Source organism: Lynx rufus, unplaced genomic scaffold (genome assembly GCF_022079265.1).
Source record: "Lynx rufus isolate CCGP_SWC_20201006 ecotype Redwood Valley unplaced genomic scaffold, mLynRuf1.p SCAF_1, whole genome shotgun sequence".
NCBI classification, from domain to species: domain Eukaryota; kingdom Metazoa; phylum Chordata; class Mammalia; order Carnivora; family Felidae; genus Lynx; species Lynx rufus.
Window position 1 is genome coordinate 69,942,033 of NW_025814823.1, and position 17,698 is coordinate 69,959,730.

General features: G+C 45.2%; 1 protein-coding gene across 1 annotated transcript in view; it reads left to right on the forward strand.

The window, feature by feature from the left end:
- FARP1 (FERM, ARH/RhoGEF and pleckstrin domain protein 1) overlaps positions 1 to 17,698 on the forward strand; it is a 293,763-nt gene that overhangs the window by 235,193 nt on the left and 40,872 nt on the right. The window contains exons 12-16 of the mRNA XM_047081200.1: positions 199 to 274; positions 1,356 to 1,596; positions 14,724 to 14,911; positions 16,026 to 16,115; positions 17,155 to 17,288. Of these exons, the coding sequence (XP_046937156.1) occupies positions 199 to 274; positions 1,356 to 1,596; positions 14,724 to 14,911; positions 16,026 to 16,115; positions 17,155 to 17,288 (729 nt within the window). The remainder of the gene's footprint in view (positions 1 to 198; positions 275 to 1,355; positions 1,597 to 14,723; positions 14,912 to 16,025; positions 16,116 to 17,154; positions 17,289 to 17,698) is intronic.

Consider the following 17,698-nt stretch of genomic DNA (forward strand, 5'->3'; position numbering starts at 1 on the left):
CAGGGGATTGCTGAGAGTGTTTTCAGGGTTTAAGTATACCCTGAACCCTGTAAGTGCTATGAAAAGGATGACTGTTTCCAGGGAGCATCCATATACACTACTTCACTCGTCTTCATATTGAGGAAGGCATAAGACTGTTATTTTTCATTTAAGAAAACAGCTTTTCTCACTATGGCTATCTTACGTGATTTCGCCCAGGAAGCATAGCAAGATCCAGTCCATCAGAAGCCTTGCTACACAGCCCACGGAGCCGAATTCAGAAGTGCCAAAACAAGTCAGTAATGCTGATCAACTATTATAACTGTGTTTTTGTTTTGTTTTGTTTTGCTTTACCAAACTTTGTCTGCTAAGTCCTGTGTTTCATAGTATGCTTCTGAGTTATTTGCCCCTCACCTTTGGGGTTTCTTTTAGTAGAGGAGAGTATAGTTGTGTGCCCTGGCTTTGAGCAAACACAGGCTGTGCTCTGTGCACCCCAGGCTGGGCTCCGCAGGCCCTAGACTGGGTCCTTTTTCAGCTGAGTTCCTGTCCTCCATCCCATGCCTTTGCCCAGAGAAGTTTGCTCTGTTGGCCCTATCTCAGCTTAGGAGTGGAACCATCCATGGGAGTCTACAGAGAGGAGCTCACCTGCCAGCAAAATGCATGTGGAGAGATTGGGACCTCCCTAGCACCTGATGGGTGTCGCTCCCATTTTCAGGGCCAACCTCAGATCTCTTTATTGGCACAAGACTGGGTGGTGAGTTCCCAGGGCTCCTGTTAGGGGGCAGTGACCACAGTTGGCAACAAGAGACATTATCACTCTTGCCCTGAGGGTGGTGAGAGCTCATTTTCTCTCGAATCGGCCTGTGCTTGTGCTTTCAGGGTTTTCTCTACAAGAGAATAAGAACTTTGTTGGGGAAGAACATGAAGATTTCCTTTGTGCACCTAAAAATAGAGTGCTTAACCTGCCTGTTCCTCCCTTGGAAGTATAAACAAAGACGTTTTTTGTCATTTGTCTGAAATCCATGTCAACTTGCCTTTCGGGGATCTGCGATGTGTTTTCTTCCTCACCCCGCCCAACCCTCCCTGTGGGTTGCAAGGAGACTGTTGCTCCACGGAAACTTTGGAAAGCCAGTATGAGCCCGTGGGTCCTAGAGAGCAGAGGCTGTGGCCCACTTGGCCTGCTGGGGACCGTGCATGGTCAGAGAACGGTCTGGATGCTGACCAAACACACTGGGGAGCGCCTGCTCATTGGCGGTGTTCTGTTGGAGCCCTGTGGAGGGCAGCCTCTCGGCCCGCTTGTTGCTAAATTGGGCTCTGGCAGCCCCGCCCTTCCACCACCGTGTAACCTTCCCCCTTTCTCGCCCCGCCCCGCGCAGGCGCAGCAGAGTGCCAGCCTTCCGCCCGGAGAAGGTGCGGAGCCCGCAGGTGGTGCGGGCGGTCAGCAGGGAGCGGAGCCGAGCGCTGCGGCCGAAGAGCGCCAGAGCCCCGCGCCGCCCAGGAGCCCCGCGGGCGGCGGGAAGGCGGACGGAGCCCCGCGGGCGCCGGCCGACGAAGAGGAGGAGGTCGTTAAGGATAGGACCCAGCAGAGTAAAGCTCAGCCCCCGCAGCCGAGCACAGGTCCAGCATCCAGGGCTGCCAGAGGCAGCAGCTCTTCCATTCCTTTCATTGACTGCAGTGACGTAGATAGTGAATCCGACCTGCTCAGGGAGCAAGCGTCCCAGTCCCAGTCCCAAACAAATGACAATTATGAGGGTGATTTGACCAGTGGGGTGTATCTGCTCTCCGGGGATGAGAGGCGGACAGAGGCTAGGCGCAGGGCTTCCCCTCCCTCCGTGAAGTCCTCCCGGCCTCCTTCCAGAGAGTTCGTCGATGATGATTCAGCAGACCTAACCTTTGATATGAGTGGGAGCCCCAGACTCCCAAGACATAGCTCCCTGATAGATGAGCTGTTCAGGGGCTCCGGCGGTCGCAGTCCCCCCGCCACCCCATTGTCTCCCAGTAGCAGACGGTCGAGTCCAAGTAGGAGTTGGGACAGGACTGGGTCTCAAGGCTATGTTTCTGAAAACGGGCATGACCCAAGAGAGGAGAGTACAGGAGAAGGTCCTCTCCCAAGCCAGGGTCCTCCTTATGAAAACTCTTCCCCCGTCCTGCAAAGGCCATACTTGCGGAATCTTCCCAGTCGCTACAATAAGTCAGAGACAGATCCCTTCATCCTTAGCCAGGTAGCATCAACCCCAGAGGCAATGGGTGGGCTTGATGGCCGTGAAAAGGGAGGACTGGCCAGCCTGGCTGCTTCAGAAGGTAGAATGCTGGCTAATGGTGCACCTCAGGTGGGCCCCACCTCAAAGATCCCTGTCGTGCGGTCAGTGTGTGCCAGAGGCATGGCAGACCAGCGGGCGCCCCTGCAGGTGACTGAGGGCTCCACCAGCAGCGGGACTGAATCCAGCGATTCAGACTCTGAAATGGTGGCCCATTTGAGCCAGCCACTCACATTTGGCAACCCAGCAGCAGTGCTGAGCTCCCCTTCCATGCTTAGTAGTAAGAAGCCCCTGGGTGGCCTACATGTGAGTGAGGAGGAAGAAGAGGGGGATGAGTAGAGGGCCAGACTTCCAAGTGTTGGGAACGTGGAATCTTGAGTCCAGGTTTCCGGTGGAGATTATCTGTTCTAGTGGCTCATTAATCTTTAATCAACATTTGTTAGAGGAAGTTTTGGACAGAAACCTTTGGATAGGGTATGCCCGACTCTCAAATCTTGAAGAAAAATGAAACTTCACACAGTGGCTTGCTCTCCAAAAAAGGTGGACAAGAGAAATAGTTAAGAAGGACAGGTTACCAGGACCTTGTTTATCTTTCTGATTGAAGGCTAGGAAGAGATACTTGATTATGGATCTGATCATGTGTATAGTGTGTCGTTATTTATGTGGAAATTTTCTGTGTATGTTGAGTTTGTATGCAGATCACGCTGCTGTTGATTGAATGTTTGGACTGAGGTATTGAGATCCCAGGAAAGGTGTTGGTTTTACTTTGTTCCCCTTCTTTAAAAGGAGGTGCTGCTTTTCTGAGCCTTAGAAAATGAGGAATTGACAAAATTCAAGACCAAATGTAAGTTGATTGCTGGTTGAGATTAAGTGTTGGTGAAATCTTAGTCAAGAATAATGGATATTTTAATAGGAAGAATTTGGAGTTATTTCTTCTTTCCAGATTTCATGTGAAGCAATGTAAAAGATGTCAATTATAGTGGAACTGTAATTTACAAGGGATTGCTGGTCTGGTTTGGGTTTGCATCCTGGGTCAAATCTTTAGCTGTGTTTTAAGAAGCTATAACTCTGGCTGTCAGAACTTCTAATTGAAACACAGAAATGCTATTGAGTGGGGATTCGGGGCAAAGTAAGACCTCACAAAAGGCACTGTTGTCACCAGGCTGGCAAACTAAAGGCCCTCTTTTGAATCATGAGCAGCATAGAGAAGAACCATTTTCCAGAATTGCTGCCCCTTGGTTATTGTGTACATTCTTAACGTTCACACTTGTGTGAACAGGGTCTTCTCTTGGAAGCAGTGACTTCTAGATGTTTCTGTGTGCAGGAAAAAAGTGTAAGGAGTGAGAGGTTTGATTTCTTTTTAAATCTTGCCCACCTCTGCCTGTGCCTTTCACTCAGCACTCCTGCATTGTAGATCAAAGGGTCTCAGCTGCACATGGGAATCACCTGCAACATTTTAAAAATCAGTGATGCCTGGGCCGTGACCTTAGAAATTTTTTATCTCATTGGTCTGGTGTGCCACCTGGGGTCCGCAGATGGTTCTGCTGGACAGTCAGGGTCACCCCTCAGCCTGACACAGTTGCCTTCTAGAATCTAGTGGAATAAATTTCTGGCTGGCTTGCAGAGTAAGGAAAGCATCACACATGAAATACTTTGATTAATTAGTGCCTGTTCTTTGGTACTTTTCAGTCTTTGGTACTTTTTTTTAAGAAGATGACTTGTAGAATCAAATTTTTAGATCCTAAGTAACTACCAAATTATTGGAAAGAGCTCTAACAATGACACATCCCTGGCGTGCCACCATGCCTACGGCCTTACTAAACTCATCGTGTGATGTTGTCACAAGGGAAGAGCTACTACGCATGCTTAGGAAGTGGGGTAGAATTTGGCAGCCATATGCAACAAATACAAGTATTGACTGACCTTGTGGCTCACAAATGATTATCGGTCCACAGGAATGTCGACAAGTTGAATTTTAAAGACTGAAGACTGAAAACTTAATCCTTTCTACACAAACTCTTTTTTTTTTTTTTTTTTTGGTGTTCTTTTCCTGATCGTTTGATTCAGTGCATGATTGATGAATCAAACTGAGTACTGGATAGTTTGAAAGATGTTCACTGAAGTAGTCTATTGATGTCTTACCTTAGATATATATTTAACAGAGTCACAGAATTTTAAAACTAGAAGGGACCTTTGAGATCATTTAGGGTAAACCTTCATTTTTATGGATGACAAACCTTGTTCTGTTGAAATCAAGAGACTTCACTTACTCCTACAGCTGCTGCCTGACAAAGCTAAAACTAGAACTTTGACCTCTGGTCTTCAGCTTTAGTCTATGTGACATCTTGGTGCAGTAGGACCCTTTTGATTCAGTACTTTAATTTTGGAGAATCTTGTACAGATTAATAATTAAAATCGGATGTGGAGACCAGGGATCATGTAGACTTAGACACAGTCCATACATAAAACGTAGGAAGAACCGCTTTTTCTATTGTGGGGTTTTTGCACTTAGGACATGTTTTTGCGTATTCTGTTTTGGACTTAGGAAAAGATGTTGATTTGCTGTATAAATATTTAGTCAAATGTGAGTTCAGCAGAGTCACATTTGGAATCCTGTGGTTTATTTGTGAAGGTGATTTGTTCAAATGAGTTTTCTTTTTACCTCTAATTGCACAGCAGTCTGATGATGAAGTATGAATGAGCAATGGGGTGTTAACTTACCCAGCATATAATGTGAATCATCAAAACATAAACCTCTAGAGCAAAACATGCTCCAGAAATTACTTTGTTTTGCTTTTTGCTAAAGGAGTGGTGATTTTTTTTTTTATCTGAAGTGTTTTAAAAACAGCTGATCAATGATAGTGTACTCAGTTCTGTATTGATAAACTTTCCCCTTTTAGGGTTGCTCATAAAGTTTTTCTCTGGTTGGTTTTGTGCCAGCCAAGCAACTCCATTTCTGCTGGTTGGCCACTATTTATGAAAGCAGCAATCCCGATGTGATTAATGGTGCTTAAAAGGGAAGGGGTGTGATTTGTTCAAAGGCCACGGTAGCCTAAAGTGCTGAGAATATTCACCAGTTGCCTCTGGGGGAGTTTGCCCTGCCCTACTAAAGATTCTAAGTATCGGTGAGGGAGTAAATATTTAAACATTCTTTGAGCCTAGTGGAGTCAGTTCCGCAGAGGTGATGTGGTCTCTCACTGCGCAGAGGTCAGGGAAAGCCCGCAGCCTCCCACCTTCTGTGCCCTCTGCCTATTGTCAGACTCTAGTTCCCTGTGTCTTTACCTGGCGTCCGGAGTCTCCCTCTGTGGCAGAGAAGGACACGCACGTGCACAAAGTTGAACTGAGAGTGGAGCAAGACCAGCAGTGGAGTTGGATGTAAAGAATAGGTGACCTGTGAATTCACTGCGGGTTCCAAAGGGTTTCCCAAGACCTGTCCGCCTGTTTCTCTAAGGTAGTGTAGAGGTCTCCTGAATCACTAAGGAGGGCCAGGTCTTTAGGCAGGCGATAGCTGCTCCATGAAACGATACCGGAAGGCCCGGGAGAGAAGACCAACCATCTATTGAAACAAATCTCCAAGCCACCAGGCCTGCCCAGGGCCTCCGCGCATTAATATCTTTCCTTAGATGGTATTTCAAAGTATGTAAAGTGTAGCCCCTTTTGTGGTTGATTTTTGTTGCTGCTGGTTCAGGGCAAAATAAAATGCAAGAAATTCTTTTAGCATGAAGAAATACATTTAATGAGTTCCGGAACTTAAAGTGAACTGCGCCAGCTCCTTTGACAGGCATCTGTATGCTATTGACGATATTTTATTAGGCATTTAATTAAAGGAAGTCTGTGGGCCAGATTCTTCCCCACATATGTGACTCATATTTGGGAACTTCTCACAGATTTATCTCCAGTGTGCCACGTGGCCTGCACTTACAATGTGAATAATTCTGATTTTAATCTCAAGAGCTTCTTTGAAGATTCAAACCAAGCAATGCTAAAAAAGCCAGGCCACAAAACTAAAATACAGCCTGAGCCTCTTGAAACTTGCACTAAGTGTACAAAATCTGTTCTGTCTTCGGTTGAATCAGAAACTCAACTTGCACATTAACCTTGAGATCTTTTTGATTGTATTGTGAAGCAGTATCCAAAAGAAGGAAAAATTAGTAAGATTAAATTCCTTTCAAATTTTGTTAAAACTTGTGGATGTGCATACAGCTTCCTTTTTGTGTCTATAATCAGTGTTCACATGCTTTCAGTCCACTTTCTCTGCTTAAAATGTTATCCCATATTCAGCACAGAATGGGTTTGGTACAGTTGTCATTAGTCAATAATTGACCCAGCCTTAAACTAAGAAATTTTGGGGCTCCCTACATCATTGGGTTTATTTTGAGTTTATTCTATTTTAATTACTCTTTTCTTAGGCCCTTATTCTTATTAGCAAGAATTTAGAGATCTCAGAGTTGCATTCCCAAGAAAGACTCTCTTTTCTGGATCTTCCCTCTTGTAGCCTGGAAACCTTCCTTCTCTGATAGTTAGGAGCTTAATTACCCCAAGACTGGCTGGCCTTCCTCTGGTTTCATGGGATGAGTCCACTTCATTGCTGCAAATTTTACAAATCAAACTGCAAAAGAATCTTTCTCTGCAATCCCTGGAATGTAGAGTAAGTTTCTTTTGAACCCGAAAGACGTGATCGTTTCAAAATAATCCACTGCCGGTAGCCCTCTGATGAGTTTTACGTTCAGCCATGTTAGCCAAAACCATAAGCGCATATGGAAGTTCTGGTCATAAACCTCTGGAGCAGAAAGTGATTAACAAACTTGACTGTGGCGACATTAGGGAATTTACTGGCGCTCCTTTTTTCCTTGTTAGTTTAATTCTGTTTCTGTTGAGCTAAGCGAAATTCAATACAGGGAAACGGGGTCTGTCGTGCAGACTTGTGCATACCTTGAAAGACACCAGTTGCTGGTTTTTAAAATGAAGCCAAGACTTTTAGATTGAAACAAGCATGCCACTTAATGTTGCAGTTCTGTTTTTATTAATAATAATGAAAAGCAAAAAAGAAGAAATGCACTTTGATTTGGCCTTGTGTTGTAGGTATCCAAGATTAAAAGTGGTCTGTTCGCCATTTGTTTAGAGCCATCCTTGAAGAGGGCTACTTGTTGATTCCCTTGAATCACCTAGAGATTTCCAAGTAATTCCCTTTTGAACAAAAGTCACAAATGCTGATTTGTATGCCATGCATATGTTTGGGAGCTGGTGGGTGGAGTCTTGTTTTCACCAAAAAAAAAAAAAGTACACCATCCCAAAAAACATAATTGACACTTCTAGCACAAGGAATTTTTTCTTCTTTTCCAGTGAAAGCAATTAAAGATACCCCAGTGGAAGCTGGGAAAGAAGTAGGAAATCATTTCCTGAAAGCTTTCAAAATGGAATAGACTGATTTGTTCAGGGTCATTTTCAGTGTGGATTACAGACACCGCAGCTGAGCCTGGAAACAGCCTTGGGCATCTCATTGGCCCCTGGTGTCTGATTGTAGCTTCCCGGGGAAGGCAGCTCGTTTGTGTCTTTATACAGGCTCTACATCAGGTTACTCTGGAATGTCTTGGGTGGCTTTATCTTTGCAAGTAGGGAAGGATTAAAAATCAGCTGTTGACATGAGACATCGGATCTATATGTGGAGCGGAGAGCCGGTGGGAAAGGTTAACTGCAAGGCTGGTGCCGTTAATGCCATTGTGGAAATGGTGCTGAAAGATCCTTGCGCTTGCTGCTGCTGGGCCAGGCACGACGGTCTCAGAATATTGAAGAGTAATCACAAATCGCTGCAACGTGCAACACAAAGCAGGGGCACTGAGGATGGAGTGAGGACTGTGTGTGTGTTCGTGCACATGTGTACGTGTTTAGTAAAAAGCATCAAAGAGGGATTCGTTCTACTTTTGAGTGAGAGTTGGAGGTAGTAAGTGGTATGCGGAGTCTGCAGGCAGAGTTCCGCTTTATTATGAATTTGGGTTGTTAACTGGCTCTCAAATAGGAAACAGGAGGTCCGTTTTGGAACCTGCAGTGGTGTGCCTCGTGTGTCATTAACCACACGGACAAGCTTTTTGGCTCACGAAACTAGGCTAACAACTCCTTTTTCCCGGGCCTCAGATTCCCTTTGTAAAGAAAGCAAGCATTTGCCACTCAGCCTGCACTGATGTGTAGACAGCCCGAAGACAGGCCTTCCTCTGTGAAGACCACACACCTGCTGCTCTTCCCACGTCCGCACCCAGACCCAGTCCCTTACGCTTACCCCCTTTCTGCCTGGAAAGTTGCCGTGAAAACCTAACTAACCAGATTTCACAAGCTTGGCCTATATTATTAATCCAGTTCCCTTCTGTTCTTTCTGTGTGTATATTTAATCCTATAGACAAAATACTTCATTAAAAATTTCTAATACACCAAATTTTAAAACAGAAAAGGCTGGGGATTTCATTCTCATTTTTGTCATTTGTTTAATAAATCTGAGAAAACATTTTTCTGTTGTTCCATTGTATGCACTGTTTTGTCAGCATGTACCTATCTAGGAGAGAGCTTCCCCCCCCACCCCCCGCAATGTTCTGTCTTTATCCTCAGAGCATGGTGCATTCTGTTCCCTGCATTGTTGGAGCGCTGTCTGATGTCTTTTTTTTTTTTTTTTTTTTTTTTTTTTTACACTGCTGAATACCAGTTTGTACCTGAAATCCTGGTCTCCTCTAGAACACAGTGATCCTGTTCACTCAACAGCAGGCTTTAACACGGAGGCATGCGGGGTGCTACCCTGGTTCACTGAGGGTGGGGAATAGAAGGTGAAGGGAAGACTTGACCTCTCTCATTTCACCTGCTAACCAGCCTGTACTTTGCACCATGGGTGCCTGGGGGTAGGGAGGTTTTTGGAAGCCAGCAGGATCACTGTCGTTGGGGGAGAGGTCTCATGGAAACAGAGAGCATCTGTGGTGGAGCTTACATAGGGGAGCTCAGACACCTAACCACGGGATTGGCTTCATGTTTTGATTGGAAACATCAACTGACACGGGAATAGAACGCCTTCCATAGTTGGCATCTGTAAGAGAATTTAGATGTGCACTTGTTTTGGCCGGTGTGGGGGTCAGTGGGCATGTGGAGAAAACCCCATCCCGCTCAGCCCCAGTTGGCTGGTCGTTGCCAGGAAGCTGTTTTTAGTTTTGACGTGTCCCCAAAACGTAAGCTCTCACAGATACTGTCTGGTTTCATCTTCTCTCCACGGCCTAAGAGCACAGCATCTCAATAAAGCATGGATGTATACCCCGGGAAGGGTGCTGGCTTCTCCAATAACCATGAGCTTGGTGGGTCTTTCAGCACGGAAGGCCAGACTCCTGTAACGATGTATGCACGATATTAATATCTCTTGTTAATCTAAACTGAAGAGGCTTTTACTTGTCCTAACAGGTATCTTGCTGTAAAAACTGTCAATTGTAACTGTTCTTTCCCACTGATGGCTGAAGCTTTGTCCTGAGTACAAGATGGTATTTTTCATTGGTATGAAGCACCATGTTCCCCAACCCAAACCCTGCCACCGCCACCATGTTCGAACAAAGGGAAATTCTCCTTTTTCTTTTCCCCATAAGGAAGAGCACGCTAGAACATTCTCTGTCATTCCTCCATTGGTAGCATTTCCATCTCTATTTGCACGTTGCATTTCTGTTGCTTTTCTGAGTTGCTGGATGATGAACGTTGAGGTTGGTGCTTAGCTGCTTGCAAAACTTTGTTTAAAGGACCTTGGTCTGAGAATAAGAAGCACATATACACATTGCCCTCAACACCCTCCGTGATCAAGAAAAGGACAGCACCGTTGTGGTTGGTAATCCTATAAACTAGCTTTTCCTATGGAACCTTGTCATTTTAATAAAGCATCGTCAGCTGCTTTCACCTACTCCACTGGGGTGGGACCCAGCTGAATTATCATAGAGTGAATCCTGTCCACGCAGGAGACGATCCATTTTCCAACTGAGTACTGACCTTTTTTGATAACTGGCTTTCACATGCAGACAACCTCAAGAGAGAGTTCATTGTATTCTTTTTTAGAGGGAGATGATGGATTTAAAGAGAGCCTTTTTAAAGATCCATGAAAACCTACATCTATAATGTATTTTCTACGTGTGCCTTTGGAACATATTCTGGGTATGCAGAGATAAAATCTATATTTTAGAACCAAATACCAGCAGACAAATCATGATAGGTGAGTGGCATATAGAAGCTCGCCAGGTAACTTTCTTTGGGGGTAATGTGGAAGAATCAGCGTAGATACTTTCGAAGTTGTACTTCTTAAGATTTTGAAAAGAGGAACTGAGAAAGCAATCAGTATTCTCAAATATGTGACAATCCTGCCATGGATTACTATTTTTAAAATGATTATCAGGTTTTCTAAACACCGTATGGGACAAATAACTTCTTTAAAAAAGGAAATTACCAATGGATTGACCAGCTTAAAAAACGGGACAGGTACAGCCACGTGTTTGAAATGCCATTGTATATTACTTGAAAGATAGACTAGAAAATTCTGTTTTCCCAGACTTTTGTGAGTTTGTCCTTAAACCTTGAATACGATCAGAGGAGGTGTGGCTATGCCCAATCCCAAAAGGGGGGGGGGTCAGGCGTCGAGTTTGCCCGGTTGATCATAGACCACGTTCCCGCAGGTTATGTACCTGTGACAAGGGGCTGGTCAGGAGACGCCACAGTCTGGGCGATGCTGCAGAGGAGGGAAGAATTAATGTATTTTACATTAAAAAGAGAAGGTAAGCAAATTTCTCAGCGGGGTGATAAATTGAATCCACAAATACAGCTATGCTGATTTGAAGTTCCATAATTGTTTGTGCCATGAGAATGTGTATACGTAAAAGGATTTTTAAAAGCAATTACCAGAAATGCCTCCCTTGAGAGCAGTATTCATGATGGCATCTCCAATCCACGGGGGTGACATAAACTCAGCCCTCCTGATACAGATTAATGGTGGCGGGTGGGGGGTGGGACACAGCAGGGGCAGGAAATCCTTTGGAAGAGGTGAAGGATTTGAGAGTTATTAAATGGAAATATAACTGCATACCATAAAAATGCGGGGCAATTTCTAGAAATAGACAAAATAATTTTTTAAAAAATCCAAAGCTTCCAGACTTTTGGAGTGTAACTGATCTTTTTCTAATCTCTTTAACCTTCTTTCCACGTTATTGCCTTAATATCCAGGTGCTTTCTCAAAAGATCCCCCCAAATTATTTACCTAGAGCCTGTTGCTGAAAGAAATTACTTCTTGTCAATTTGTCACAGATTAAAAAAAAAAAAAAACATGATAAAACTACCTAGGCATTAATGAGTTCACTGAGTAGCAGTGTAGGTGGGTCACAATTTCCTCTCCATGTCTCCTGGGGCTGTGCCTTCAAAGCCAGTAACCAGCTGCATGATTTGGACAGGCTTGCTAAGGCTAGAGTGATGAGCGGGCTTGTTTTATCTTACATAGGAAACACGTTTGTTTTTGTAAAATGGACTACTTCGCTGAAAATTGGTTACATGTAGTTCTAATAACTGTAACCTTAAACACTGACTTAAAGGCCCAGCTCTTCACGCTTGCCAGAGGGTGGACTTACAGGGACACCACTTTGTACAGATAGTTGTCACAGCACTCTGGCTCAGAGTCAAAAGAGAATTTTAATTCCTCATCAAGCTGCCAAATTCTACTGATTACCCTTATCAGCATATTTCATTGATTGCCGAATGGTAAATGAGCTACGTACTTTTGTTTGGACCATGTCTCCTATAAATTTTCAAGAGTTGTTTCTCTTGCAAGGGGAGAAAGGGGCACAACTCAAATCAGCAAACTTGAACTTCAGAGTTTGGACCTTTCCCTTCCAGAGAATTGCTGACAGATTCCTAGACCAGGCTGCTTGGTATTTATTGATTTATTGGTCCTACTGTTAAATACACCCATCAGCCTTCCTCTCTTAGGTCCTAAGAGTAGACACAAAGCCTGCTGAAGTAGCCTCTCTGGAAACAGAAATCGGCGACCCTAACCTTGATCATTCCCCGAGTCTGTGTGTTGCACATGTAATGTTGCTGGTCACCACATCTTTGGGCTACATGAGTGAATCCAGCAGGTTGTCACCCAGCAACCTGTAGCCGACCCAGGGCTGTCCCTTCCTCTACCTGCAAAGAACATGGGTTGTCCTGAAGTTCGCTCCCAGTGCCCCACTTTCTCAATCCCATCTGTGATGTGGTTCAGTGTGGATTCTTCTAGATGGCTGTATTCTTTGAAACGTGCCCTGCGTTCATGGCAGGACAGACCTCTTCTGGAGCCCTGGTCTGTGTTCTCCTATAGAAATGTCCCCAGGAGGAATTCACCAGGGCAATAGCTTTTGACTTTCAGAGGGTGGAAGTGGTTGTACCTGAGGGTGTACACGCACGTTTTCTCCCCCACAGTGGGGTGGTTGGTTTTTCTTCTGCTCCTGGATGCTGTCCAGGGCCTAACTGGTACTGTTCCCCCACTCCCCACGCCTCCTGCAAGCCAGCCTTCTAACTGCTTTTTTATTCTTGACTCCAACTCTCACTGATGAAGTGAGTGCTTTTTCTGTTCCACGTCACTGCAAAATCGAGGCCCCGCATGTGCTCACTTAATAACCACTTCACCTGACCTCATGCACAGCGTGAGAGCTGAAGGTAAGCCCCAAATTTTGCCAGATTACGGTGGACAAATAAAAAGTGATTCTGATACAGTGACTCACAATGCATGAAATGTTTTGATCTCCAGACAGACTGCCAGAATTTCTCTTTTCTAATTTCCTATTTGTAGTGATGACATTTGCCTTTTTGTGATTTCTTTTTTAAAGAAGAGAATAGTGTAGTATCTTGAAACATTTGCAGTTCTAATTGTTGTCACTATTTCTATTTGACAAGTTCCGATTCTTTCCAAGTTATTGTATTCGGTTGTGCACTAGTGTCAATAAAATTGACATTTGTGAAGCAATTTCTGGCCTTTTTCTCCGGGTTTCGCTGGGTCTGGTGGTGTGTGGGGTGAATGGGTCTTTGTCGAACACCAGGACTTCGTTTCAATGATGTGTGTTTAAAATGCAAGGATTTCAATGGAGGGATTTTTAAAACACAAACTTCTTGAATCTGTCTTTTCCTCATGTTTTCTAATCTCATTCTTCAAGGATCATTGTCCTGACCAATAATCAGTAGCAGGATGTCTGCTTTTTGCTGTTATTTCCGGGTGTGGTGGCTTTTCACGCACGTGTTAGTGACTCAGCTAGCTGGTCCAGCAGGGCCGGGGTGGGGGCTGGTGGTGTTTCATGGCTGGTTCATTCATACTGTGATCAAGTTCACGACCCTCCATTCAAGGCCATCCCGTCTTGTAATTTCAAAGTGGATATGAACGAATTCAGAGGGAGAGGATAGATGTCAAGAAAACGGGGTGTGGCCCCAGAAAATCGCACTTCACCTTCCTCTCCAAAATGCTTGTCGAATTTGCGGAATAGCCATGAGCTGAAACCGCCTATCGGAAAATGAGAAAGCATTTCCATCGTCTTTCCTCATGCTGGTAACAGACGAGCCTGCAGGCTACTTTAAGTTTGTTTACCGCAGTGCCAGTCCTAGCAAACCTGCATTCGAATTACAAATGTGTTAGGTGCAAACGCTTAAGTAGAAGTATATTTTGAAACATCCCACTTAGTTCCACGGGTTGAGGCTTGGATATTTGCAAAATTCTCTTGGCAAAGAGTTTCATGCACACATCATGTCCTTTGGCTGACTCATAATGGGTAATTCTACATTTTCGTATGATTTAATATCTCCTTTTCAGAGGAGTCATTAATTGCCTGTCACTTTTTGACTCTTAAAGGGGAACTGTGATAATGTAATGACCTCCAGCTCTGCATTTGTAAATGATCACCTTTGCATGTAAATGTGATGCTAGTGTTTCTGTCCCAAACAGTGAGAGAGACATGGAAGGCCCGCCACCAGGTATAATAAGCTTGCTTCTGTTCTTTGTAGAATGGGGAGTTAGCTGCTTGTGTCCTTTACTTAGCCGTGGTTGTTATAAGGTGTAGTCTGTCCTGGGTGCATCAGCCATTTAGTTTCCTTTTAGTATAGCTCTGTTTTCTAGTCCTTTCTCACGTCTCCTGGTGGTATAGACACTGTCTTTCTCGAGCAATTCTTAGAAGCTAAGGCAGAAGTTAGGAGATGAAGATCGTATTTGGGGGGATACACTGTGCTCCTCAACTACTATTACTACCCCCTAAACGGAGTTCTCTGTCTTACCATTAATTGCGTGACTCTGGCTCCATTGAATCATTCATACTATGGTATCTTTAGTATTAAGGCAGCTGCAACTCACAGGAAATCTAGAAAATAGTCAAGCACGTTAGGTTCTAAAGATTTGATATGGGGGGGAATTGTAAGTAGAAATCCGGTCCCAGAAGGAATTACTTTTTTTTTTCTTTAATACTTCTCATCCCCAAATAGGCTCCCTGACTGGTAGCCCTCACCTTTCAGAGCTGTCCATCAACTCGCAGGGAGGAGCCGCGCCCACCAACGTGATCCTGTCTCCCAACCTGAGCCCGGACACCAAGCAGGCCTCTCCCTTGGTCAGCCCGCTGCTGAACGACCAGGTGTGCCCACGCACCGACGACGAGGAGGAAGGCCGGAGAAAGGTGTGGGGACCTGCGTGCATGTGCGCGTTACTTTTTTCTTTTTTAACTGCAGTGGTAAACATAACATTTGGCATTGTAACCATTTTTAAGCGTGCTGCTCAGTGACGCTAAGTACATTCACAGTGTTGTCTAACCGTCATCATCGTCCATTTCCAGAACTTTTTCGTTGTTCCAGACTGAAACCGCCCCCATTAAACACTAAATCTCCCCCCCCCCTTCCCCAGCCCCTGGCAACCTCCTTTCTACTTTCTGCATCTATGGATTTGACCGCTTAGGTACCTCATACGGGAGGAATCATACAATATTTGTCCTTTTGTGTCCGGCTTCTTTCACTTGGCGAAATGTCGTCAGGATTCATCCATGTTGTAGCGCGTGTCCGTTTCCTTTTTAAGGTAGAACGAAACCCCACCGTATGGGTCGAGGACACTGTGTTCATGTACGTCTGGTGATGGATGGTTGGGTTGTTTACCCAAATCCCGTTGCTGGAAACATGGGCGCACAAGGGTCCGTTCGAGTCTCCACGTTCAGTGTTGTCATGTGTGTCCCCAAAGGTGGCGTCAGGTGGACTCTTGTGGAAGCAAGTGAGATCGCTAGCGACAAGGGATTGCCTCTCTTTTACTGTTGAAAGAGAAAGCAAAACCCCTAACTGGCCCACTGTCGAGAGGTACCTGCTCACCTAAGTGACAGACTCCGGAGAATCGAGTCCCAATGGTGTCTGTCACCAGCTGCTTTCACTTTGTCCCCTCATATTGGCCACCCTACATATTCCCACAAACACTGTAGCTTCTGTTTCCTGAACACCCAACACCACCAGCTCCCGGCACCCAGGACAAAGGCCGCTGTGGTTTCTGTTGCTTTTAGTTCCTGGAAGACTGCATTGCTCTGATATTTTACTAGTTGATTAGATTTTCTGATGCCCAATTTTGAATGAATTGTTCTCCGCGGTGGCTACATGCTCACTGGAGGCCTTCTACTGAGGGTAATGTTTATGTGGAAGGAAACCTCCATTTTCTTCTGCTAGTTCCTTGCACAAAAAGGGGGACAAATAAGAGTTGATTTAGTCTGTAGCCCAGTTAATAAAACATCATGAATTAGTAATGTATCGCTTTTGCAGAGATTCCCGACTGACAAGGCATACTTCATCGCTAAGGAAGTCTCCACCACTGAGAGAACTTATCTGAAGGATCTTGAGGTCATCACTTCGGTATGTGTAGCGTTTCCCCTAAAGCATCCAATTACATAATTTACCTCCACTCATATGCAGCTTTCAGAGAGAAGCTGGATCTAATTAAAATGTTGGGTTCTCTGACTCCAATTAAAAGGATTTGGTTTTCTGGGTGATAGAAATTAGACGGCAAGAGAATATTTAATTTGGAACATGCTCTATAAAAATTTGTATAATTGTGATTTTTAAGTGCAAAAGAAGGAAGTTGCTGAAGTGGAGAAAATGAAAGTTGAGCATTTTGCTGTGTGCGTGCACCAGGGCAGAGCAGTTTGTGTTTGGCCCGTCATCCAAGGTAGCTGCTTTTGCTTGAGGAAGACCCCAGAGGTGAATGGAAGCCTCGTTTCATCCTTGATAATAAATTGAGCCCTGTCAGCAAACCTGACAGGAGACCACCTTTAATTATTTTAATCAGTCCTGTTCAGTCTGAGAAACAAATTCAAAGCATTGTAGATGTCTTTAAGGCACCTGGATTCTGGGAAAGAACTAGACATTGGAGGTCAGTAGGAATCACTGGGCTTCTGCACCTCCGGGGCATGAATGGTGCCTGCCCACCCCCCAGCAGGTGCTCAGTAAACATTGTGGGATAGCCCTGCCTCGCAAGCGACTGCATGTACAGGCCGGGGCTCTCCCTCTCTCTGGTGCGGCCTCATGGGTGCTCAGCGTTTTCACAAGGGAACAGAGATAGATGTTCCAGAAGGACTGAACCAGAGCGGGTGCAGTGGTCTAAATCAGTGGTTACCAGGGAGTTGGCCAAAGTGGAAGTTTTGATTCGAAGTAGCTGCCCACTTCGGAGATTCCTCCTGGCCTCCACCGCCGATTGGTAACAGACGGGTGCCTCTCACCCCGTGTAATTGAAGACTGGAAAAGCAGTAAGGCCCAGAAGCCCCCGCTGGTGCTGAGCACTGCCTACCGAGCAGTAAGGCCCTGGGGGCGCCAGGCACACTGGGCCACAGCATCACCTCTGAAGGATCACCTCATTCAACTTTACACCTCTAAGTGTGTCTTCTTTTTATTCCAGTGGTTTCAGAGCACAGTCAGCAAAGAGGATGTCATGCCCGAAGCCTTGAAAAGTCTCATATTCCCGAATTTTGAACCTTTGCACAAATTTCATACAAGTTTTCTCAAGGAGACTGAACAACGACTAGCCCTGTGGTGAGTACAGCAGTTACGTTTAGCAGTTATATTTGGGCGGGGAGGGGGGGGGGGGAGGGGGCGGCGGCGCCTGGGTGGCTCAGTCAGTTACGTGTCCGACTCTTGGTTTTGGCTCGGGTCACGATCTCACAGTTCGTGGGATCAAGCCCCGTGTCGGGCTCTGGGCGGAGAGCTCAGAGCCTGGAGCCTGTTCCAGATTCTGTGTCTCTATCTCTCTCTGCCCCTCCTTGGCTCATGCTCTGTCTCTCTCGTTCTGTCTCCAAAATAAATAAGGATTAAAACAATTTTTTTCAAATAAATAGAAAATACTACATTTTGTCCCCACACCCTCCTCTTTCTCTGACTCCCTAATGTTATTTTTGTGTCATGCCTTCTAAACAGCTGTCACAGCCAAAGATAAAGGCAAGAAA